Below are 27,334 nucleotides of genomic sequence, written 5' to 3'. Positions count from 1 at the left end.
TAAGAAAAATATTATTTGTCGTATGAAAGAACACTACCTATCTATTGTAAGTTGTATATTATCTACACAGCTCATCTCTACTTGTAGCTTCCTTTATTAGGTCTCACTTGTTGTGAGTTTATACCATGACATCTCTTCTTTTATTATTTTATCATCTAATGATTCAGTTATTCTTTCTTTTTATTGTAACCCTCCAATAATATAATAACATGAGGGGAATAAGTACAAAGTTAATTAACTTAAACCAGGGGTCGGGAAATTATGGCTCGTGTGCCAGATGTGGCTGGCTCTTTTGATGGCTGCATCTGGCTCACAGACAAATCTTTAACAATAAATAATAACATTAAAAATATAAAACATTCTCATGTATTACAAACCATTCATTTCCTAATGCTCATGTTTATGGCTGCGGGTGGCTGGAGCCAATCACAGCTGTCCTCCAGGACAACACCAAATTTTTATTGGACAATGCGTAATGTACATGGGTCATTGTATGGCTCTCAGAGAATTACATTTTAAAATATGTGGCATTCATGGCTCTCTCAGTCAAAAAGGTTCCTGACCCCTGACTTAAAAAAAACTTATTAATCACAATTATGTTACTAAATCAGTGATCTTCTTGGCTTTACAATAATTGTGTTTCCTAATCTAAGTCTTTTTGACCTATTTCTACTTTGCTATCATGCTATTGCATTCTTTGTCTCAAGTTTAATTCACCAAAGTTTTATTTCTAGGAATAATTCAATTAGAAATAGATAATTTTTATTTCAGTGAAAATAATTAAAAAGTTAAACTCAAAGGCAGTTTCAAGTTCTAATTGATCTATAATTATTAGCAAAGAGTTTTGGGATGTTTAATTTTATTTTTTATTTTTATTTATTTAGGTGAGAGAAGGGGAGATAGTGAGGCAGACTCCCACATGCATCCCAACTGTGATCCACCCAGCCACCCTGCTGTTTGGGGCAAATGCTCAAATCAACCAAGCTATCCACAGTGCCTGAGGCCCATACTCAGACCAACTGAGCTACCTTCAGTGCCCCGGGTCATGCTTGGCCCAATCGAGTCACTGGCTGTGGGAGGAGAAGAGGGAGAGAAGGTGGAGGGGGAGAGCATATGTTGTGCAGACCTTCTATCAACTGAGCTACTGGCCAGGGCTTTGGATTTTTTAAAGAATTCATTGATGGCCCTTGCTGGTTGGCTCAGTGGTAGAGCATCAGCTCACCATGTGGAAGTCTTAGGTTTGATTCCTGGTCAGGGCACACAGAAGAAGCGCCCATTTGCTTCTCCATCCCTCCCCCTCTTGCTTCTTTCTCTCTTTCTCTTTCCCTCCCCTCTTACAGCCATGGCTCGATTACAGCAAGTTGGCTCCAGGTGCTGAGGATGGCTCCATGGCCTTTGCTTCAGAAGCTAAAAAATGGGTCTGGTTACAATGGAGCAAGAGCCCCAGATGAGCAGAGAATCGGCCCTTAGTGGGCTTTCCGGGTGGATTCTGGTTGGAGCACATGTGGGAGTCTGTCTTTGCCTTCTTCCTCTCACTAAAAAAATAAATAAAAATAAAATAATTTATTGGTGAAAAAAATGGAATGTTCATAAGTCTTTAGTAACCTTACGAAAGCTAAAAGTGATGATAAGAGTAAAAAAATGGAGATTAAGGCAAAGTTTCAAACAAGCTATCTCAGTAATCTGTCTTAATAGAACACTTCTAACTCGTAAGATATATTTCTTTTAAATTTTTTCTTTTTTTCTTTTGGTTTATTTATTTATTTTACAGAGACAGAGAGAGAGAGAGTCAGATAGAGGGATAGATAGGGACAGATAGGAACCGAGAGAGATGAGAAGCATCAATCATCAGTTTTTTGTTGTTAAACCTTAGTTGTTCATTGATTGCTTTCTCATATGTGCCTTGACCGTGGGACTTCAGCAGACTGAGTAACCCCTTGCTCGAGTCAGCGACTTTGGGTCTAAGCTACTGAGCTTTTCTCAAACCAGAGGAGCCCGCACTCAAGCTGGCAACCTCGAGGTTTCAAACCTGGGTCCTCTGCATCCCAGTCCAATGCTCTATCCACTGTGCCACCGCCTGGTCAGGCAAGATATATTTCTTTAAATCTCTAATAGGTTTCTTCATATAACAACATGAGACATAGTCAATATTATGCCACAACAGTTAATCTGAAGTAAATGCTAACTAAAGGTTGTTGATTGAGCTCTGTAATAGTGTTAATTATAGCGTCTACTCTGTGCTAGTCTCATTACACACTCTTTTGTGAGGCAAATATTGCTAGCCCCATTTTACAGAGCAGCAAATGAAATCAACAGAGAAACATGACCATTCAGTTTGGGATTGGTCTGGTTGCAAAGCCTGTACATTTTCCTCTGCTCCCCACCCTCTCACAGACTGTTTCCTCAATGATTAGCCACAGATAGAGGAGAGAATGGAGTGAAAAGAGTGGACGAAAATGGACAAAAAAAGACAAAGCTTTGCCCAGAGAACTGTTTTTCCCTTTCAATATGGTACATACATGGTTTTGCTTTTATAATTAACATTCTGCTGATGAGAACTCCCGCTGGTGAAGGCTGAGGAGTCAGATTTTCCATGAAGAGCAGGAACTGCAGGAAATAAATTAATCTCTGGGGAGGACGAGGGGCAAGGCTGTCAGTGCTCACACAACTGCCTAATGGGAAATGATATTTCAGAATTGTTCAAAGAATGAAGTGCCTATGGGTTTTCCTTCCAGCATATTCTTAAACATTTAAACCTTCTGAGAAGAGGGAGATAGGCTGCTATAAAATGAAGAGCAATCTTATAACATTTTACTCCAAGCTGTCAGTAGTACCAAACTGAGATAGTAGTCCCTGGAAATGTAAGAGAAATTCTACTAGTGTCTTTATTTTGTTTATATTATGAAAATGCGGTATCAATGTTGAATAGAAGAATTAAAATATACTAGGTTTTTTTTTATCACTAGTTTGATATTATTCAATATTTTAAATACTTAAACAAATTTTTAAATAAACCATATTTTCAGATCTTTGGAGTATGAGTAACTATTGTGTTTAAATTCACACACTATTCAGAAAAATATCAATTGCTGAAGTGTTTCTTTATTAAAATAGAGGGACAAGAATATATTTTGTGATATCTGAAGTAACTACCACTTTGCAGCACGTATTTAGTCATTCAAAGTCTTTAATGTAGAGCCCTCACTTTGTCTAATTCTCAAAATCATCCTGATATGGACCCACCCTATGTTTTGTTTGCCATCATAGAAGTAAAATCTGGTTTAATATTAAGATTAACTTAAAATTCCATATAAAGATTTCCTTCATTTTCTGGACATCCATTCTTTATAGCTAGCTTCCATCCTGACCTCAGTAAGGCGTTTTTTTCATGGAGCTCCTTCCTCTCATCTGTTTATTTATCACAGCCAGTGTGTTTCTAGATGTGGGAGCATTTCCATATGTCTTACTTAGAGATGGGCAACAGTTGCATCACTCGATGACATCAGAGTAAGCCATAGAATCAACACTTTTAGAATTGACAGGGCATAAAAATTACCTGGCACAACTGCTATTTTGGTGAGGAAGGTATAATTCATAAGAGTGAGGTATCTTGTGGAAGTCTGCATGTCTAGTTTGTGCAGAGCTGGGACTAGAACTTAGGGTACCTGTGTTTCATTTTCTCACATCGGGTTTTCACTACCTGACAAGTCTCAATGATGGAGGATGAACCATCGGTTTAGCTTATGTAGAAGAGCAACTGAAGCTTCAAAAGAAAAGAGGTCCCATCAGAGACTGTTGATTAGGAGAGTGTGGAATCTGTTCAGTAGAGAACATTTATGTAGGAAAAACCAAATGGGCATATTTTAAAAGAATAGTCTTTCTGGCAAAGATCACAGTTTATAGAGAGACACGTAAGAGGGGGGAAAAACAGACTCCTGTTTAGCCAGGAAATCACCAGAAGCAATGATCTACATTATAAACATATCTTCCCCGCAACTAAATGACAATCCACCAATACCAAATGACCTCCCTTGGCTGAGGGAAGCCACCTGGCCCACAGCCACACCCCTTTCTCAGATCATCTGCATCTGATGATTAACTGATTTGGGGGCTGTAAGTGCCTGGCCCTCCCCCCAATGCAGAACCATTCTGAAGAGCCATGCCAGCTCCAGAGTGCTCACTAGGGCCAGCCAAGGTCTTTATTGTGATTTCACTATTATTTCATTTTTCCTTTTGCCCAGATCTGCTTTTGTAAGATTCTGCATTGTGTGTTGTTCATGAGAGTGCTTTTCAATAAACCTTTCACATGCAAGTTTACCCTGGGAACTGGTCATGTGACAAATTGCGCAGAACAAACATTTATGCTTAGCACGTGTCACCTACCAAGAATAAATAACACTCAAACTTTTTAAAAAGTGAAGCCCTGTACTCTTCCTGCTGCAGAGGAAAGATGGGAAAGGAGTCTTTTAGGCCAGTGGTCCCCAACCTTTTTTGGGCCATGGACCGGTTTAATGTCAGAAAATATTTTCATGGACCGGCCTTTAGGGTGGGACGGATAAATGTATCACGTGACCGAGACAAGCGTCAAGAGTGAGTCTTAGATGGATGTAACAGAGGGAATCTGGTCATTTTTAAAAAATAAAACATTGTTCAGACTTGAATATAAAAAAAAACACAAATAATGTAAGTTATTTATTTTTTCTCTGTGAACCAGTACCAAATGGCCCATGGACCAGTACCGGTCCGTGGCCTGGGGGTTGGGGACCACTGCTTTAGGCAATTTCAGGGCTTCCTTGTCACAGAGTCATGAAAGTGTTTCTTGGACTCAGAGGGATAGGTGGCTCCTCTCCAAAAGAAGATTTTTAGTCACCTCCCATGTCCGTAGGATTACAGAGGCCTTGAAAGTCCCAAGAGGATACAGATCTCAAAGTAAAAATGAAAAACTACAGACAGAAACTGAAAGACTGCCAAGAGCCTTATGAGGTGGCCAAGACCAGCGCTTGGCAGAACATACTCTTAGGAAGCCAAGTTTCCTTTGCAATCAACTCCTAAAGATGCTGAAGTTAATTATGACAGCTATGATTCAATTAGAGTTTATCATCATGTACTATACAAACTTTAACCTATTTTATCTTTTGTAGTTTTTAAAAGAGCCTATGGTGTAGCGCTATTATTGACCCAAGTTTACAACTAAAGAGATAGAGACATTAACAAATTGCTCATGGTACCCACGTGGTGAGTGGGACAGAGAATTTAATACCAGCAGATGGAGTTCAGAAACCAAAAGTTAACCACTTAATCATCCTACTTTCAGAGAACTTGTCTTTCAGTAATTTAGGAACAAAACACATGCAGACTTAGCAAAAATGTTCGTAAAATAAAGCATAGGCATCACCAAGCAACCAGCAAAAATGAAGGGACCACAGTAGAAGGTAACCCACTAGGTCTGGTGAATCAGTGTCCTAGTAAAGGGGACCTGGGGCTGAGCCCGAGCTATAATTTACTGTACTCCTAGCAGAAGCAGCATAAACTGTCATTACACAAATGTACATTCACAGTGAAACTTCCGGGTGTTTGCATTCAATTCCAAAATGAACACTTTCCTTTAGTGAATTATAACCTACACATTTGAAGTGGTTCCTTCCACTCTTCTAACTGAAAGAATAAGATCTGGGTGCCGAGAGGGAAAAAAAAACTAGAGAAGCAACAACTCTACTTTATTAAGGATTTTTTTTCCTGTAACATGTTACAATGACTCTAAACTTCTACATTCATCAGAGAGAATTAAGAAAATGACTGACATGTGTAAGTCTTTAAAAGAGGGGATTTGGCCATCTGAATTCTAAGGTGGTGACTAAATATTCAGAGATGAGTTATTCATTCCAAGTCTGACAGATATTCAGTAGAGAGCCAATGAGTCTTTTTTTTTTCCCAAAAAAAGAAACATATACTATATTACATAAGATTATAAAGTGAAGGCCCTGGCTGGTTGGCTCAGTGGTAGAGCGTTGGCCTGGCGTGCAGGAGTCCTGGGTTCGATTCCCGGCCAGGGCACATAGGAGAAGCGCCCATCTGTTTCTCCACCCCACCCCCTCTCATTCCTCTCTGTCTCTCTCTTCCTCTCCCGCAGGCAAGGCTTCATTGGAGCAAAGTTGGCCCGGGCGCTGGGGATGGCTCTGTGGGCTCTGCCTCAGGCGCTAGAATGTCTCTGGTTGCAACAGAGCAACGCCACAGATGGGCAGAGCATCGCCCCCTGGTGGGCATGCCAAGCGGATCCCAGTCAGGTGCATGCGGGAGTCTGTCTGGCTGCCTCCCCATTTCCAACTTCAGGAAAAAAAAAAGATTAAAAAGTGAAGAATTACATTTCCACTCTACTTAACTTTTGTGTTTTCACATATGGAATTGTCATACAACTCTAATTCATGATAGAGACAGACTCCCTAATTTATTGTAATTACAAACGAGAAAGCAAATGAAAATATTGCTCAGTTGAGCATCCTAAGTAATTTCTGAAAAATGCAGGTTGAAATTACCTAAGTAAGATTTCTTTTTACTCTCTTGAATAAAGATAGGAAGTCACACTTGCCTAGAACCTCTCCTTCAATTCAAGGAGCTCTTTTTTCCTTAAACCATCCCTTCCAGGCTGTGTTCCAAGCAGCTGCTGCCCTGGTCTCTAACCCACTCGGCAGCATTCATTCCGGGTGCAGAGCTGTGCTGTCAGGGGCCAGCCCAGGCAGATACACACACAGTGATAGGTCAGGCAACATGTCTTCTTGTGATTTGAACAAAGGCTTTGATCTCTGGAATTATGTTATCTAGTACTTTTTAGGAGTCATAATCTTAGGAAAAAATAGTTTCCAATAAATTAATAATGGCTTGAGACTCGACACACTGCAGTAGTTTTCACTGCAGTAGCTGTTTCTTTTATAGTCACACTTGGTTAGTATTTGAATTTTGGAGGAATTGCAATATGCATGGTTTTCAAAGCCCTTTCCCGAATTTCATTTTTATCACTCAAAGAGTCAATGAAAAGGTAATAAGAAAAGCTCTATGGGATATTTTTATAGGAGTGTCAGAAGCCAGTAAGCTAACTACATGAAAGAACACCGATGGTACAGACAGAGTTTTAGCAGCAAGACTTCAGAGACTTAACATCTCTTATTTTGACTTTTACATGTCCTTGGAGGGAAAAAGAGTGCTAGCTGTAAAACCAGATGCAGAGGGGGAAGAAACAAACCATATTCACAAGAATAATTACAGTTGTATGTATCCGACAAACTGAGATGTAGAGTTTCAAAGATCAAGTATAATAGATACTGAGCTGCTTTGGTATGTCTAAAATATTCCCCTGGTTTACTCATTCCAGATTTCCACAATGTAGAAGTTAGTCTTGGGTGGCTTACTTGAATGCTATCAACTTCTCCACAAGTCCAACAGCTCTCTTTTGTTCTCAGCAGAGATGAAAAATAGCATATCACCCTCTCTGTAAACTGAGCTATCATAATTCAAGTCGCTTCTTTAATCTGAAACATCTCAAGTATATGGCCCTCTTCTCAAGCCATTAATCCTTCTTGTTAATTCTAGCAAGATTGCTTATTTTATCTTTTTTTTATCTTTAGTATAAGCAATCTTAAAATAAAGTCCTTCTTTGGCCATGAAAAACTTAAGTGAGAAAAAAATCTAATAAAAAACAATGGACAGACCTATCACTAGTGTGAGCATTTAATATTATGCTTCACTTAAAACTATATTCCCATGGTATTTGCAGCCGGTCTCTGACTGAGTTAGAGAGGCCAAACAAAACAGCAGTAAGAATCTGCGCATTGTGCACTTGTCACATCGGCAGTGAGAGCAGTATCGAATGGCTTCCCCCACCTGGGGCTGCACCGGCGCCTGCAGCTGCAGGTGCCTCGCTCTTGCTTCTCTCTTTCTCCAGATTGGCCGAATCATTTGGACAACCAGCTGGTACTTTTGACTCCATGTCAGCTTGATTGGAGTGTGGTTTCTTGGATATATCTACATGGAGACTCTGAAATGAGACAGGCCAGAGTGATTGATTTCACAAGAAAATTATCAGCCCCAAATAAATGCTTCCCAGAGACATGACAAGGATAAAATTTATCATATGGCAAGTTATTTCTTATATCTGAAACAGAACATTCCATATGTCAAAGGGGGTTACAAATTATATTTTCATCAATATAGTTTGGTAAAATAGGTTTGGAATTTTTGTGGCAAGCTAAGTGACTAGAATAAGAAGGCATCTCAGACGGAGAAAAGAATTTCCAAAGGCCATTTGTATATATTACTTTCTCCTTGTGAATCTTATAAAATATTCTTCATTTAAAACATTTTTACTCAGTTTTTATTCCTACAGTAAATAATCCTGCATTTCATTATTATATACTGCATAATTACAAACTATATAATGAAGAGATTTTATTTCTGTATTATTGTCATTCTCTACATAAAACAAATCATAACATCTGTTTAAAAATAAATCACACTTGTACCAGTATCATGCAAACTTGACAAAGCTCCTTCAGTCAATTTAATTCATCATAACAATGAATTATTAAGGCATAACATCAATCGGCCCTAAAACTCATCTCACATGTGAGAGATGTCATACAGTGTTTGATGTTGTACTGGCATATTGTATGCTTCAAAAGAATCATCAGGAACAAAAGTTAAAGACCTATGTAAGAAACTGAAGTTTCAGCATTATACTTCACACCCAAATTCAGACTGGAAGTCTTTCAGTTTGACCGTGATTATGAAATACTCAAAGATTCATGAAGTCAAAATTAGCCATTTTTGGCTATCAACATAGCCAATTTGATTCACCAAAAGATAGCATGATGAACAACTTTAAGTTCCTCCTACAGATTGTGTATAGCATTCAATTCATTAAAAGTTTTATTAAAAGCCTTAATCAGAGACTTTAAAGCTTGGAAATGACCAACACGAAATCAGGGTCCAGCATGATTAAATGATTCACCCAAATTAACAAAATAAACAGTGCTGAATTTTGGGACTCTGCCTCCCAACTCTAATCCAGTGCACCTTATACCATTCAATGATCCATTTGTCATATATTCATTCATCATGGTGGGTTGGCTGCCCTCCGGCCTCACATTTTTACTCTTCTCTGTATCCATGTCCTGCCTATGTAATTTTGCAGTGCCCTCCTACTCTGACTTTTGACTTAGCCATGTGACTTCTTCTGGAGCAACAGAATATTGGCACATGTACATAACCAGAGACTTGAAAACTTGCATACTTGATTTTGCTCATTCTTATCCTTCCACTATGTCAGAGAACATGCCTAGAGCAGCCTGCTCGATGTTTACGAGGACAGAGAGTAGATTCAGGTTATCCCAGTCATAGAGTTGAGACAACCAAGAGCCAGAGGAACCCCAGATATTTGGGCAAACCCAGCCTAGATCAGCTGGAGGTATCTCAGGTGATCTGAACCCCCACAGCCTCATGAACCACATAAATGTAATTGGATGTATGCCATTAACTTTTTCCTGGTGAATTGGCAGCATTGTGCAACAATAGATAATGGGTACATCAATAACTACTTATCTGTGTTATCTGAGATACTGGCTGCAGTGTGAGAATACAAATACTGTGGTGCCTTGAGATACGAACAGACCAACGTACAAATTTTTTAAAGATACGAGCTGCGACTCTGTCCATATTTTTGTTTGAGATACGAGCAAAATTTCAAGATACGAGTCGTGATTCGGGAAGCTGCCGCTAGTTGGCATGTTGGCGCACGGGTCCAGTATCGGCAGTTTGATATACGAGTTGACTGATTTATGAGCTCAGTTACAGAACGAATTAAATTCGTATCTCAAGGTAACAGTGTATAAATATTACATAGTCTCAGGCTCTAAATTGTTCAAATAGAATTTCTTAAATTGTTTAAGCAGAGAATTAAACTATTGTGTACTACATCACTTGTAAATAATTCTCAAATTCCTTTTCTAATGACAAAGGATAGGATCCTGGTGGCACTTTCAGTGACCACTCAGATCAGAGTTTGATTGCTGCTATTAACTGGAACTAAACCACTATACTTGTTTACATTTGTCATCTACAAAAACATTTGTCACCCATAGCTCCCAAAAACATAATCCCATCACTCACTATGAATCTTTACATTTATTGTCAGCCCTGTATTACTGCAGATCTTCGGAAAGAAGCAGATTTAACCAGCTTCTAAGTACTTTCCTGATTTTGAATTAGATACCTTTGGAAAATATATTATTTCAAGTAATTAGATGAAGACTAAATTATAGTTTCTCAGTACTGAGCAATGCACTAGACTAAAGAAATGATTTAGCTTCTTGCTTTTCCATACCAAATTCAATTGATAATATTAAGACATTGAGGAGAAAATGTAAGAAGTTCGTGTAAATTATGTGGTATTTATAACATATCCCATACTTCAAAGGGAAAATGTTGAATTGAATAAAATCCTTAAACCTGAAACATAAAGGCTTAAGGATGAAGGCTGAGGGAAGAAAATGACAGCTTGTTCTGAATGAGTCAAGTATTACAAAGGCCTGGTGCTTCTTGATGCAACCCTCTGGCAGATTGTATATTTTATAAACACAGTCCCCACATTGTGGTCTCCTCTAGTCAAACCTGTCCAGTTTTGCAATATTTTGTCTTCTTTACCATCACAGCTAGGCTCCTGTTTATTGGTGTTAATGTAGAGTAGTAGATGTGTCTTAAGTTATTGAACCTGCTAGAGTCTCTCAACCTTGTTTATTTACTCAGCCTTCCCTCCAGTTCCTTGAGTCTCCAAACCAGTCCAAGATACTAATTTTCTGTTACATTAAAGCTCCCACAGCCTGACCAGGAGGTGGCGCAGTGGATAGTGAGTCAGACTGGGATGCGGAGGACCCAGGTTCAAGACCCTGAGGTCGCCAGCTTGAGTGCAGGCTCATCTGGTTTGAGCAAAAGCTCACCAGCTTGGACCCAAGGTCGCTGGCTCAAGCAAGGGGTTACTTGTTCTGCTGAAGGCCCACAGTCAAGGCATGTATGAGAAAGCAATCAGTGAACAACTATGGTGAAAAAACGCACAATGAAAAACTAATGATTGATGCTTCTCATCTCTCTCTGTTCCTGTCTGTCTGTCCCTGTCTATCCCTCTCTCTGACTCACTCTCTGTCTCTGTAAAAAAAAAAAAAAAAAAAAAAAGAAAAACACCCACAATGCTCCAGTGTTCACTGTCCAGTTGGACTCCTTTAAGCCCCCATTTTTCTCTCTCTCTCTCCCCCTTTTCTACCTCTCAAATTCGTCCACTGCTTTCAGATCTTTGCCTTATGGTTTGCAAATTGCACTATGTACTCAATTTTATTTTGGAATCTTGTCGCTGCCTCCATAAAATCTCCTTCTTTATTAAGGACAGCACTTCTGCAAATGAAGATGGTGCTTCTTCCTCAACAACCAACCTAGATACCCTCAGGTTGCTGATACTCTTGCCTGTAGTGCTATCCTTGCATTGTTCACTCTGTGCAAAAAATAATAATAATAAATCCTTGCTCCTTTGACATTTTTGCCATCTAGTTATGTATTATCTCCCCTCTTATTGGTATCATCTATCCACTAATCTCTAGTAGCAACCCATCCTTCATAAAAATACTGGGTTATTTTTTTCCCCTCTGGCCCCATGATATTGGATAACGTTCACATCTGCACAAACATTCCACTTAATATCCTGACTAGATCTCCTTATTGTAAATAAACTTTTCATTTCTTCACTTTAGCCTTACTCTCCCAGATTCACACCTGAAACCTGTCATAACCAGAGTTTTTTTCATTTCCCAAATCACTAAATATCTATCCCTCTCACTATATCTCCTGTCCTCAAGTTTATTGTTTCTACTCCAGTCAAAGCTTTTATCTTCAAGAGCACTATTCTTGGACCTCACTTGGAACAGAGATCCACTGGTCCCTCTACTTTCCCTACATCCACTAGCCCTCCAGGCTCTTTCCCCTTCCTCTCTACACAGCGTCCACCTTAGTTCTAAAACGAGATGTCAGACTTTAGCTTTATGACCTCTTTATAACATTTGATGTGCCTTGTCACTACCTTTACTGGCTCCTGGTGTCCCTCCTACCACTCTGACCACTCATTCTTAGTCTCCTCTGCTGGTTTAATCTTCACTTAAACATTGACTGGTAAGTGTTTCTCAAGGTTTTGTTATTGACTTAGTTTTAATTTTTTAACCATCCCTAGACAATTCCAACAATTATATGGCTTAATTTACCTTCTATCTGTTTATGACTCAGAAGAGTGGCCAGATTTTATGAATTAGATGAAACAGAAGCTTTTAAACATGATAAACACTCTGGACTCCAACCAACGTTAATGGCCTTAATTCTACAATCCCACTATTTCTCCTTCCTGACTTAAGTTTTGACTGCATTTACCTAAAACATTATTGCAAACTCTTCTTCCTTAATTTTACTAAGTCTTGAGTTCCTTCAAGTTTTCTCTCACTGTGTAGACTTTAGACAGCACATTTGTTTTCTAGTCTTTGAGCACCTTTTACTTGTACTGCAAAGCAGTTTTCACAAATACAATGACATAATACCTGGTTTAATGTTTAATGTCTAACTTTCTGCTTAAAAATATAAATCAACTAGAATAAGGACTATGTTTGTCCTATTTACTGTTTTCAGTCCTTATCTCAGTGTTTTAAATATAGTAGGTATCAAGTAACTACATATTAAATAAATGGAGAAATGCATAAATAAAATGTATACTTAATATTTTCTTTGGCTAGCTTATGAATGGCTACTACATATTCATATCTTCACATGGTAAGAGTGATATCTAGGCACTCCTAATAGTAATTCTTATTATATAGTTGAAAAACACACATATTTTAACTTATTTTATCCATAAAAAGTACATATTGCAAATCTTGTGTTTTAAAACAAACTCATTGTTGTAATTATTGCAAATACTGTATTTATATAATATTTCATACATTTCTTTGGTTTAAGTTAGAACAGTCCCTATAGAGTTATAAATTATAGTTATGTAAGAAAAAGCAAGATCCGGAGAACTGTGTGTGTATATATAGTGGTCCCATATTCCAGAGCCACAAGATCATGGCCCAACAATAATGAAAGAAATAAAACTCTCCGTCAGGCATTGCTTCAATGATGTCAACCCTTCAACTTGAAGATCAGGTCCAGAGGAAAATGAGAGAAATAAAATGTGTGCAAGGAATAAAGAGGAACACAGATAAATGGGAGCTGGCATGCATCAAGCCTCTGTGACCACTCTATAGTTGTACTTCAAAAATAAATCCTGTTTATTTAGTGTAATTTCCACTTAACTTGTCATTAGAAGTGAGTCATTAGAATCCTGTCTCTTCGTATAAAACAACTATTAAATTATTGCTCATGTTATTCTTGGCTTGTAGTTTAATACTGCTTTTAGAGTCCCTGCTGAAAGCAATGATTCAGTTACAAGGCACTGAATATTTTTTCTCATGAACAAAGAAAGGAACAAATAAACATTACTAAAAAATAAGATGTCCATAAAATAAATTAAAAGATTTTTTCAAGTCCATCTTTCATGTCATACCTAAAGCCATGTTATTGGGTAAACATCATCATTTTCCAAACTGTTCATTGAGATTCTTATTTCATGATTATATTCACTTGTGTACCTTCTCCCCCAGGGCACATAAGGCTTGTTTTTCGTTAAAAAGCCACATAGAGCTAGCCTTGGCCAGGGGACTAAATATCACTCACATTTAAAACATGAAGTATCCCAGATAATGCACTTCACTTTATGCTTTGTAAGAAATCACTCACCCTTTTAACAGACTAAAAAAATCTACCTCCTTCTCTGCTTATATAAACAACTGCTCTTTTCTACTGCGCCTACTTTATTTTTTTTTTTCATCAGAAAAGGAAATTCAAGTGATACTTTAGAAGAAATTTCAAGTGCTATTTGGGAAGAAATTTCTCATTAAATTCTACTTAAATTAAGAACAACAGAAACAATAATTCAGACACTATATATTAAAATAAATAAGATTAAAATTCAACCATAATAAATATAGGTTTGCAATGCACATCAATGATCATTCCAGGAAAACATGTAGTCCTCTATGTAATCTGTCTTCTAATATGTGTGTGTGTGTTTGTGTGTGTGTGTGTGTGTGTGTTTGTGTGAGTGTGTGTTTGTGGGAGTGTGCAGGTATATTCTTTTTCATTTCTTACATGGTTGAATCACTATAAATACTTCATAAAATTATCAAGTGGCTAAAAAAAGTTCATAACATTCTCATTGTGCATTATAAATGGAGGCGAATGTTTGTTTGGTTTTTCTTAAGAAAATATTTAAACAAGCAAGAATATAAAATATCAACTAAAGATGAGCATCCATGTAAACAGTTCTCTCTTTCAGACAGTTTTCCGATGTTTTAGGCCATTATTCATCTGTACTCAAAAACTGTCTATTCTGCACAGTATGTGTTCTTTTGTTTGTTTGTTTTTAGTGAGAGACACAGAAAGAGGGATAGACAGACAGGAAGGGGGAGAGATGAGAAATCAACTCATAGTTGCAGCACCTTCATTGTTCATTGATTGCTTCTCATATGTGACTTGACTATGGGGCTATAGCAGACCGAGTGACCCCTTGCTCAAGCCAGCGACCTTGAGCTCAAGCTGGTGAGCCTAGCTCAAACCAGATGAGCCCATGCTCAAGCCGGCAACCTCAGGGTTTCAAACCTGAGTCCCCCGTGTCCCAGTCCTATGCTCTGTGCACTGTGCCACTGCTTGGTCAGGCAGAATGTGTTCTTTATACCAATTGAAATAACATGCTTTTAAGTTTGTTCTACCCAGTCCCAAAGACATGCTGTAGTTGACATTTATCTTGTCTTTTGCAGCTGTAAGCTGTTTGCAGAGAGGTAGGCCTGTGAATGGCAGGCGCTATATTATGGGCTCATGAGAAGCCCATTTCCATCTCTCTCTTCTCCCAGAACTTCAGCCTGTGAATTTCCCAGGTTAGACTCCTTCCTGGCGTCACTTCCTCTCCTCAGCCAGTGCTCTTCCCCTCTTGATCATACACACCTTCTTCTTTAAATGAGACCATGCTGGCTGGGCTATGAGCTGTCAGTTGAGAGCTCAGCAGCAGTCACAGGTGCATGTATGTGGCTTGACATTTAGACACTCTCAGGCCCAGCTGTGATTGACAGATGGGAAAATCCCTCTTTCTCCTGTCTGCTCCAAGCACAATGAGACTTCAGACATTTAAAAGAGTTAGGATTTTCTATCTGCCCTGCCCATTCCCTTCAGTTGGAGAAGAGGCAATTAATTGACCCATAGGAATAAAAGATGCCTGTGTCTGCTTCCTAAGTTGTCCTGATAAGAGATGACAACTTCCTAACCCAATTTTTTATAAAAATACTCTACCTGCTGGACTTCCTGGGTCCCTACCCAAGAAAAAACAACTTTGTTGGAACTATGATTAGAGATCTTAACAAGCATTTTATATCAAAGCTCTTACCATGTCCTTTGGGAGAGAAATCTTTCATTTACTAATGAGAAGATCTTTTTCTTTTTTTTTCTTTTGTGACAGAGCCAGAGAGCAGAAGAGATAGGGACAGACAGTAAGGGAGAGAGACGAGAAGCATTAGTTCTTTGTTGCGGCACCTTAGTTGTTCATTGATTGCTTTCTCATATGTGCCTTGACTGGGGGCTACAGCAGACTGAGTGACCCCTTGCTCGAGCCAGCGACCTTGGGTCCAAGCTGGTGAGCCTTGCTCAAACCAGATGAGCCCGCACTCAAGCTGACAACCCTGGGGTTTCTAACCTGGGTCTTCTGCATCCCAGTTGGGCTCTATCCACTGCGGCACTGCCTGGTCAGGCAGAGATCTTTTTAAAATTTATTTATTGATTTTAGAGAGAGAGAGACAAAGAAACAGAAACATCAATCTGTTTCTGCATGTGCCCTGACCAGGGATCAAACCAGCAAACTTTGTGCATTGGGACAATACTCTAGCCAACTGAGCTATCCAACCAGGGTTATAGAGAGGACTTTTTATGTTCAAACACAAGTTTCATAAACATATTATGTATTAAAGGAAGAGAGATTAACAGTACTCATACATTTCAGTTGCACCTTCCTCTGTTTTTCCTATTATAACTGGGACCTAGATAATTTAACATTTAGATACCCTACCATTCTGATCTGATGTTGATTTGACTACCCTCTTGGGAAAAATTAAATTTTAGCTCCTAGATACAGGAAATACTCAATATAATCACACACTTTGTTTAATCAAAACAAGTTTAAGAATTTCGTTCCAGAGTACTCATGGTAGCGAAGCTCTTCACAGTCCTTTGTGAAGCTCTATTCAATCTGCTTTGTGCTACTCTAATCCTCAATAAATTTTGCCAAAGATGAAATGGATCCTTGAGGCAATGCTAAACCAATATATTTTTATTTTTAAATGCAGTCAGAATAGACAATTCATCTGTACAGTTGTTATTCTTAAGAAGAAAAATGAATATTGTGGCTACCTTCAAAGACGTTAGTGCTGTCACTCCAGATAATGAACAGCGTGTGAATGGTTTGTTATTTTAAAGGTGCTGTAACAAGTTTTTCCCCTTCAAAATACCCAGACTGGTTTACTTACAGAGTTGATGTGTGAACAACGGAATAGCTCTTTGTGTAGAAATAAATCTTCTTCTTTTACTTTATTTTGCTCTCTTGCAAATTTTAAAATTATTAATTCCCATGGTTTTTGTTATAACTTCCATAGCTCCTTAGTTTAATTGGAAAATCGTAATTCTTTGACTGTGTGAGGTAATCTGTGGCCAAAGGGCAGGAAAATTAATCTTTGTTTAAATTATAAAAATAGAAATTACAGTAGTGTAAGCTATATGACACATTTTCTGTTCACATTAGCTTTTGGTGAAATTAGTTTTGATTCAGTGGACATATGAATAGCATTTGAAAAATGTCCGACAGAGCAAGTCTCGCTGCAGATGGCAGATGGGAACTGCAGTGTACCATATAATAGCTCTGTACCTAGAAAAATATTATCAATTTGTTCCTTAAAAATTACATTTAAAATAATTTTACTTTTCTGGGTATTAAAACAGCCTTTCACAGGAGTCTTTGAAAGATATCCATTCTCACAACCTGATTTAAAATATTGCTGTATTATTATTTGAGCTAGAAACAATTTTAATGAGTACGATTCATCTCACTATTTCTTCAAGCATTTGTATCATGTGAAATGTTAAATGGCATTCTTGCTTCAATGTGTTGTTAAAAGTAAAAAGCTCATACTATTATGAACAAGTAACCAACATAGGATATAGTCCTTGAAGGCTGCTTCCCCCTTCTCACTTCAACATTTCTTTGAAACCCTTTCCCATGAAGACTGCTCTTCTCACCACTTTCTGAACACCCATCCATCCATTCCCCAGTCCTCAATAAAGCATTATTCAACACTACCATCCAACAACTTTTCTAAGTTTCTAGAGAATTCAGGCATGACCCTTTAGTCCTCTCCAGGATCCTTCCTTGCAAAGTGGGCATTATACTATCTTCATCTCATCCTCCTCTCTTCCGTCACTCTACCAACATGACATAAGAGGCCCTTAGTGTTTACACCTAGCTGAATATTTTTATCTACTCTTTTTTAGCCTCACGTAAGTATAGTCAGAACTGAGATCTCATTGTTCCTCAGAATTTTTTCATTGAGATATTGTACTCCAAGATATTCCTCTCTGCTTATACTTAACACTGTTCTCCCTCTCAGTCTTCAATTCATTTCTACCTGTCAGCCTCTTCCTTGCTTCACTTGTTTTCCTACTCTCAGAGTCTTTAAAACTAGCGTGTCAACAGTTTTCTCACTGTAGTTATAAGACCCTCACTTTCTGTTTTACTCCCTTGACAGTCTCTAAAAATCATTCATTTTGTTTTTTCGCCTCCCAAAAGTAATTCACTTCTGGAGAAGAAGAAGGAAGAAGGAGGAAGAGGAGGAGGAGGAGGAGGAGGAAGAGGAAGAAAAAGAAGAAGAAGAAGGAGGAGGAGGAGGAGGAGGAGGAGGAGTAGAAAATTAGTGAAGAAGTTGTTGAAAAAGAAGAAGAGAAAGAGTTTTGTAAAGGAGGGAAGTTATATCACTTCAGGCCTATATGAACAAACAAGGGAGAGCCCAAGTGAACCACTTAACTTCACAGCTTAAGGAACTGGAAAAAGAAGAACAAAGACAACCCAAAACCAGCCAAAGAAAAAAAATAATAAAAATCAGAGCAGGAATAAATAAAATAGAGAACAGAAAAACTATAGAAAAAATTAATAAAACAAGGAGCTGGTTCTTTGAAAAGATCAACAAAATTGACAAACCATTGGCAAGACTTACCAAGGAAAAGAGAGAAAGGACTCATATAAACAAAATCCAAAATAAAAGAGGAGAAATCACCACGGATATCATAGATATATAAAGAATTATTGTAGAATATTATGAAAAACTTTATGCCACTGAATTCAACAATCTAGAAGAAATGGATAAATTCCTAGAACAATACAATCTTCCTAGACTGAGTCAAGAAGAAGCAGAAAGCCTAAACAGACCAATTAGTAGGGAAGAAATAGAAAAAACAATTAAAAACCTCCCCAAAAATAAAAGTCCAGGCCCAGACGGTTATACTAGTGAATTCTATCAAACATTCAAAGAAGACTTGGTTCCTATTCTATTCAAAGCCTTCCAAAAAATTGAAGAAGAAGCAATACTTCCAAACACATTTTATGAGGCCAACATAACCCTCATACTGAAACCGGGCAAGGACAGCTCAAAAAAACAACAACTACAGACCAGTATCTCTAATGAGTACAGATGCTAAAATACTAAAAAAATACTAGCAAATTGAATACAACAACATATTAAAAAAATAATACATCACGATAAGTGGGATTCATCCCAGAATCTCAAGGATGGTTCAACATACGTAAAATGGTTAACGTAATACACCATATCAACAAAACAAAGAACAAAAACCACATGATCTTATCAATAGATGCAGAAAAGGCATTCAATAAAATACAACATAATTTTATGTTTAAGACTCTCAACAAAATGGGTATAGAAGGAAAATATCTCAACATGATAAAGGCCATATATGATAAACCATCAGCTAACATCATATTAAATGGCACTAAACTGAAGGCTTTCCCCCTTAAATCAGGAACAAGACAGGGTTTTCCACTCTCTCCACTCTTATTTAATGTGGTGCTAGAGGTTCTAGCCAGAGCAATCAGACAAGACAAAAAAATAAAAGGCATCCATATCAGAAAAGAAGAAGTAAAAGTATCACTTTTTGCAGATGATATGATCCTATACATCGAAAACCCAAAGAATCTACAAAGAGACTACTAGAAACAATAAGCCAATACAGTAAGGTCACAGGATACAAAATTAACATACAAAAGTCCATAGCCTTTCTATATGCTAACAATGAAATATTAGAAAACGAACTCAAAAAAATAATCCCCTTCACGATTGCAACAAAAAAAATTAAAATACCTAGGAATAAACATAACAAAGAATGTAAAGGACTTATATAATGAAAACTACAAACCATTGTTAAGGGAAATAAAAAAAATACAATGAGGTGAAAGAATATTCCTTGTTCTTGGATAGGAAGAATAAATGTAATCAAGATGGTCATATTACCCAAAGCAATATACAAATTTAATGCAATTCCCATCAAAATTCCAATTACATTTTTTAAAGAAATGGAACAAAAATCATCAGATTTATATGGAACTATAAAAAACCCTGAATAGCCAAAGCAATCCTAAAGAAAAAGAACGAAGTTGGGAGCATTACAGTACCTGACTTCAAACTATATTATAGGGCCACGACAATCAAAACAGCATGGTATTGGCAGAGAAATAGACACTCAGACCAATGGAACAGAATAGAAAGTCTAGAAATAAAACCACATATATATGATCAAATATTTTTTGATAAAGGGGCCAACAACACACAATGGAGAAAAGAAAGCCTCTTCAACAAATGGTGCTGGGGAAACTGGAAAGCCACATGCAAAAGAATGAAACTCAACTACAGTTTGTCCCCCTGTACTAAAATTAATTCAAAATGGATCAAAGACCTAAACATAAGACCTGAAACAATAAAGTACATAGATGAAAACATAGGTTCTAAACTCATGGACCTTGGATTTAAAGAGCATTTTATGAATTTGACTCCAAAGGCAAGGGAAATGAAGGCAAAAATTAATGAATGGGACTACATCAGACTAAGAAGTTTTTGCTCAGCAAGAGAAACTGATAACAAAATAAACAGACAGCCAACTAAATGGGAAATGATATTTTTAAACAACAGCTCAGATAAGGGCCTAATATCTAAAATATACAAAGAACTTATAAAACTCAACAACAAACAAACAAACAATCCAATAAAAATATGGAAGAGAACATGAACAGACACTTCTCTCAGGAAGAAATACAAATGGCCAACACATATATGAAAAGATGTTCATCTTCATTAGTTATTAGAGAAATGCAAATCAAAACTTCAATGAGATACCACCTCATACCTATTAGATTAGCTATTATTAACAAGACAGGTAATAGCAAATGTTGGAGAGGCTGTGGAGAAAAAGGAACCCTCATACACTGTTGGTGGGAATGTAAAGTAGTACAACCATTATGGAAGAAAGTACGATGGTTCCTCAAAAAGCTGAAAATAGAACTACCTTATGACCCAGCAATCCCTCTACTGGGTATATACCCCCAAAACTCAGAAACATTGATACGTAAAGACACATGCAGCCCCATGTTCATTGCAGCATTGTTCACAGTGGCCAAGACATGGAAACAACCAAAAAGCCCTTCAATAGAAGACTGGATAAAGAAGATGTGGCACATATACACTATGGAATACTACTCAGCCATAAGAAATGAGGACATCGGATCATTTACAACAAAATGGTGGGATCTTGATAACATTATACGGAGTGAAATAAGTAAATCAGAAAAAAACAAGAACTACATGATGGGACATAAAAGTGAAACTAAGAGACATTGATAAGAGAGTGGTGGTTATGGGGGGAGGGAGAGGAAAAGGGGGAGGGGGAAGGGCACAAAGAAATCTTGATGGAAGGTGACGGAGGACAAGCTGACTTTGGGTGATGGGTATGCAACATAATTGATTGACAAGATAACCTGGACATGTTTTCTTTGAACATATGTCCCTGATTTATTGATGTCACCCTAGTAAAATTAATTTAAAAATTAATAAATTTTAAAAAAAAGGAGAAAGAGGACAAGGAGGAGGACGAGGAGGAGGAGGAGGAGGAGCAGGAAGAGGAGGAAGAGGAAGAGGAGGAGGAGGAGGAAGAGAAGGAGGAGGAGGAGGAGGAAGAGGAGGAGAAGAAGAAGAAGAAAGTTGCTGAAGAAGAAGTTGTTGAAGAAGAAGAAGAGAAAGAAAGAATTTTGTAATTTCCTAATTTGACTGACATAAATTCATGTTGCTGGAGACAGCCAGGTCCTCAATATCACTCAGTTATTGGACAATCTCTGCTCCAGTTCTTTGTGAGGGATCCATAGAAAAGATTTCAAATCTTTCCCTCTTTTCTAGTTCACAAATGCAACCTGGCATTTCTCAATCTTAGAAAGCTCTGTAATCACTTAATGCACTAAGACTGTGGTCATTGGAAATCAGTTCCCATAGTTATTTTGTTTATTTTTCTTAGAAGTGTCCTTGATCTCCCATCTTTCCTACAAAATATCCCATCTTTTCCCCCTTCTTTGATTGTGACACCTTCCCTCCCACCTTCCCATTGACTTCCTCAATTGTTCTGCCCACTTCTGGTGCACTCCCTGAGTCTGCCTCTCCATTGCCTTATTCGTTTTCATCAAACTTGAGGAAGACTCATCTGTTCTTACTGATCATTTTTCTTTCCTTCCGCAGGCTTCTTATCTGGGTATTTACTGCACTGCATCTGGTTTCTGCTCCTACCACTTGACTAAAAATATTTTCTCCAATAACTTTCTAATCATCAGTCATAAATCCCATGGCTTTTTCTCAGGCCTGGACTTCCTGAGCTTTCTGCTGCACATAATTCTGTTAACCATCTCATCATTTTTAAAAATCATTTTCTCCAGTCTCCTGTCATGCTGTATACTCATTTTTCTTCCCTCTTTGGAATTGTCATTTGCTCACCTTTGCTGCCTTTTCTATTTTCTTTTTTTTTATTATTATTAAATTTAATGCAGTGACATTGGTAAATCAGGGTACATATGTTGAGAGAAAATATCTCTAGATTATTTTGACATTTGATTGTGCTGTATACCCCTCCCCCAAAGTTAAATTGTCTTCTGTCACCTTCTATCTGGTTTTCTTTGTGCCCCTCCCCTCCCCTAACCCCTCTCTCCTTCTTCACCCCTCCCCCCTCCCCCAACCTCCCACCCCTGTTGCCATCACATTCTTGTTCATGTCTCTGAGTCTCATTTTTATGTCCCTTCTATGTATGGATTCATCTTAGTTTTTTTTTTTCTGATTTACTTATTTCACTCCGTATAATGTTGTCAAGGTTCATCCATGTTATTGTAAATGATCCGATGTCATCATTTCTTATGGCTGAGTAGTATTCCATAGTATATATGTACCAAAGCTTTTTAATCCACTCGTCCTCTGACGGACACTTGGGCTGTTTCCAGATCTTCGCTATTGTGAACAATGCTGCCACAAACATGCGGGTGCATTTCTCCTTTTCGAGCCGTTCTATGGTGTCCTTGGGGTATATTCATAAAAGTGGGATAGCTGGGTCAAAAGGCAGTTCGATTTTCAGATTTTTGAGGAATCTCCATACTGTTTTCCACAGTGGCTGCACCAGTCTGCATTCCCACCAGCAGTGCAGGAGGGTTCCCTTTTCTCCACATCCTCGCCAGCACTTATTCTGTGTTGTTTTGTTGATAAGCGCCATTCTGACTGGTGTGAGGTGATATCTCATTGTGGTTTTAATTTGCATTTCTCTAATGATTAGTGATGTTGAGCATTTTTTCATATGCCTATTGGCCATCTGTATGCCCTCTTTGGAGAAGTGTCTATTCATCTCTTTTGCCCATTTTTGGATTGGGTTGTTTGTCTTCCTGGTGTTGAGTTTTACAAGTTCTTTATAAATTTTGGTTATTAACCCCTTATCAGACGTATTGTCAAATATGTTCTCCCATTGTGTAGTTTGTCTTTTTATTCTGTTCTTGTTGTCTTTAGCTGTGCAAAAGCTTTTTAGTTTGATATAGTCCCATTTGTTTATCCTGTCTTTTATTTCACTTCCCCGTGGAGATAAATCAGCAAATATATTGCTCTGAGAGATGTCCGAGAGCTTACTGCCTATGTTTTCTTCTAAGATGCTTATGGTTTCACGGCCTACATTTAAGTCTTTTATCCATTTTGAGTTTGTGAGTGGTGTAAGCTGGTGATCTAGTTTCATTTTTTTGCAGGTAGCTGTCCAATTTTCCCAACACCATTTGTTAAAGAGGCTGTCTTTATTCCATTGTATTTCCTTACCTCCTTTGTCAAATATCAGTTGTCCATAGAACTGTGGGTTTATTTCTGGGTTCTCTGTTCTGTTCCATTGATCTATATGCCTGTTCCTATGCCAGTACCAGGCTGTTTTGAGTACAACGGCCTTGTAGTATAACTTGATATCAGGAAGTGTGATACCTCCCACTTATTCTTCTTTTTTAAGATTGCTGAGGCTATTCGTGTCCTCTTTTGGTTCCATATAAATTTTTGGAATATGTGTTCTATATCTTTGAAGTATGTCATTGGTATTTTAATTGGTATTGCATTGAATTTATAGATTGCTTTGGGTAATATAGACATTTTAATGATGTTTATTCTTCCTAACCATGAGCACGGTATATGCTTCCACTTGTTTGTATCTTCCTTGATTTCTTTTATCAATGCTTTGTAATTTTCTGAGTACAAGTCTTTAGTCTCCTTGGTTAAGTTTACTCCTAGGTACTTTATTTTTTTGGTTGTAATTGTGAAGGGGATTGTTTCCTTAATTTCTCTTTCTGACTGTTCATTGTTGGTGTATAAAAATGCTTCTGATTTCTGAGTATTGATTTTATATCTTGCCACTTTGCTGAATTTATTTATCAGGTCCAGTAGTTTTTTGACTGAGACTTTAGGGTTTTCTATATACAATATCATATCATCTGCAAATAATGATAGTTTTACTTCTTCTTTCCAACTTGAATGCCTTTTATTTCTTCTTCTTGTCTGATTGCTGTGGCTAGGACTTCCAGGACCATGTTAAATAAGAGTGGTGAAAGGGGGCACCCCTGCCTTGTTCCTGATCTTAAGGGTATTGCTTTTAATTTTTGCCCATTGATATGATGTTGGCTGTGGGTTTCTCATAGATGGCTTTTATCATGTTGAGGTATGTTCCTTGTATTTCCACTTTGCTGAGAGTTTTGATCATGAATGGGTGCTGGATTTTATCAAATGCTTTTTCTGCATCTATTGAAATTATCATATAGTTTTTCTCCTTCTTTTTGTTTATGTGAATAATCACATTAATTGATTTACGAATATTGTACCAGCCTTGCCTCCCCAGAATAAATCCCACTTGATCATGGTGTATGATTTTTTCCATATATTGTTGGATCCGGTTTTGCTAATATTTTGTTGAGGATTTTAGCATCTATATTCATCAGAGATATTGGCCTATAATTTTCTTTCTTTGTGTTGTCTTTGCCTGGTTTTAGAATCAGAATTATGCTCGCCTCATAAAAGGAGCTTGGAAGTCTTCCTTCCTCTTGAATTTTTTGAAATAGTTTGAGAAGGATAGGAGTTAGTTCTTCTTTGAATATTTGGTAGAATTCCGTTGTGAAGCCATCAGGCCCTGGACTTTTCTTTGTTGGGAGTTTTTTGATAACTGTTTCGATCTCATTTGGTGTAATCGGTCTGTTTAGGTTTTCTGATTCTTCCAGATTGATTTTTGGAAGATTGTATGTTTCAAGGAATTTGTCCATTTCATCTAGGTTGTCTAGTTTTTTGGCATACAGTTCTTCATAGTATTTTCTTACAATATTTTGTATTTCTGTTGTTGTGTCAGTTGTTATTTCTCCTCTCTCATTTCTAATTTTATTTATTTGAGTCCTCTCTCTCTTTTTCTTGGTGAGTCTACTTAAAGGTTCATCAATCTTGTTTACCTTTTCAAAGAACCAGCTCCTAGTTTCATTGATCCTCTGTATTGTTTCTTTAGCCTCTATGTCATTTATTTCTGCTCTGATCTTTATTATTTCCTTCCTTCTACTACATTTGGGCTTTACTTGCTGTTCTTTTTCTAATTCTTTTAGATGCAGGGTTAAGTTGTTTATTTGAGCTTTTTCTAGCTTCTGAAAATGTGCCTGTAGTGCTATGAACTTCCCTCTCAGCACTGCTTTCACTGTGTCCCATAAATTTTGAGTTGTTGTATGCTCATTGTCATTCGTTTCTAGGAATTTTTTTATTTCTTCTTTGATCTCATTCTTAATCCATTCATTATTTAACACCCTGCTATTTAGTTTCCATGTGTTTGAGAATTTTTGAGCTTTTCTGCTGTGATTCATTTCTAGTTTCATGCTGTTGTGATCGGAGAAAGTGCTTGATATGATTTCAGTATTCTTAAATTTGTTGAGAGCACTTTTGTGCCCTAACATGTGGTCTATCCTAGAGAATGTACCATGAGCACTTGAAAAGAATGTATATTCTGCTGCTTTAGGGTGAAAGGATCTGAAGATATCTATTAAATAGAGTTGATCTAGTGTTTCCAATAAGTCTGCTGTTTCTTTGTTAATTTTCTTTCTTGAGGATCTATCTAGTGATGTTAGTGGGGTATTGAAATCCCCTACTATTTTAGTATTGCTGTTGATCTCGCCCTTTAAATCCATCAAAGTCTGTTTTATATATTTGGGTGCTCCTATATTAGGTGCATAAATATTTATAATAGTTATATCTTCCTGTTGGATTACTCCCTTTATCATTATGTAGAGGCCTTCTTTATCTCTTACTATATCCTTTGTTTTAAAGTCCAATTTGTCTGATATAAGTATTGCTACCCCAGCTTTTTTTTTTCATTTCCGTTTGCATGAAATGTTATTTTCCATCCTTTTACCTTCAATCTATGTGTGTCTTTTGTTCTAAGGTGTGTCTCTTGTAGACAACATATGTATGGGTCCTGTTTTCTTATCCATGCAGCTACCCTATGTCTTTTGATTGGATCATTTAATCCATTTACATTTAAGGTTATTATTGATATGTAGTTGTTTATTGCCATTTTCTTCTTTAAAGGTGTATTCCTTTTTTTGCTATATTCTTTTCCAACTTTGATCTGTTTACAGCAGGCCCATTAACATTTCTTGCAGCGTTGGTTTGGTTGTAATGAATTCCTTGAGTTGTTTTTTGTCTGGGAAGCTTTTTATTTCTCCTTCGATTTTAAACGATAGCCTTGCTGGATAAAGTAGTCTTGGTTGTAGGTTCTTGTTCTGCATTACTTTGAATATTTCTTGCCATTCCCTTCTGGCCTCAAGTGTTTCTGTTGAGAAGTCGGATGTCATCCTTATGGGGGCTCCTTTGTAGGTGATAACTTTTTTTTCTCTTGCAGCTTTTAATATTTTCTCTTTATCACTTAGCTTTGGTATTTTAATTATGATGTGTCTTGGTGTAGGTTTCTTTGGGTTTCTCTTTAATGGAGTTCTCTGTGCCTCTTGGACTTGTGAGAGTTTCTCTTGCATTAATTTAGGGAAGTTTTCAGTTATGATATGATTGAACAAAGTCTCTATCCCTTGTTCTTTTTCTTCTTCTTCAGGAACCCCTATGATGCGGATGTTATTTCTCTTCATGTTGTCACAGAGCTCTCTAAGTGTTTCCTCTGACTTTTTGAGTCTCTTTTCTCTTTTCTTCTCTGCTTTCATGCCTTCATTCCAGTTGTCCTCCAACTCGCTGATTCGATCCTCAGCTGTATCCATCCTGTTTTTAATTCCTTCCATTGTGGTCTTCATTTCTGATATTGTATTTGTCATCTCTGACTGATTCTTTTTTAATATTTCAATATCCTTTTTTATACTTGCTATTTCTTTATTTAGGTTTTCAAACTGTCCCTCCATTGTTGTTCTAAGATCCCTAAGCATCCTTACAATCATTATTTTGAACTCCGCATCTGGAAGTTTGATTATTTCCATATCACTCAGCTCATCTTTCAAAGGTGTCTCTTGTGGTTTCATTTGGGTTGCACTCCTTTGTCTTCTCATAAT

At 37.5% G+C, this 27,334-nt stretch overlaps 1 protein-coding gene across 1 annotated transcript in view; it reads right to left on the bottom strand.

The window, feature by feature from the left end:
* The window catches only part of THEMIS (thymocyte selection associated), a 192,975-nt gene that overhangs the window by 10,376 nt on the left and 155,265 nt on the right, over positions 1-27,334 (bottom strand). Inside the window, exon 5 of the mRNA XM_066373279.1 lies at positions 7,876-8,029. Coding sequence (XP_066229376.1) covers positions 7,876-8,029 — 154 coding nt within the window. The remainder of the gene's footprint in view (positions 1-7,875; positions 8,030-27,334) is intronic.

The sequence above is a fragment of the Saccopteryx leptura genome, chromosome 3 (genome assembly GCF_036850995.1).
Source record: "Saccopteryx leptura isolate mSacLep1 chromosome 3, mSacLep1_pri_phased_curated, whole genome shotgun sequence".
NCBI lineage: Eukaryota > Metazoa > Chordata > Mammalia > Chiroptera > Emballonuridae > Saccopteryx > Saccopteryx leptura.
This window is presented reverse-complemented; position numbering and strand designations above follow the sequence as displayed.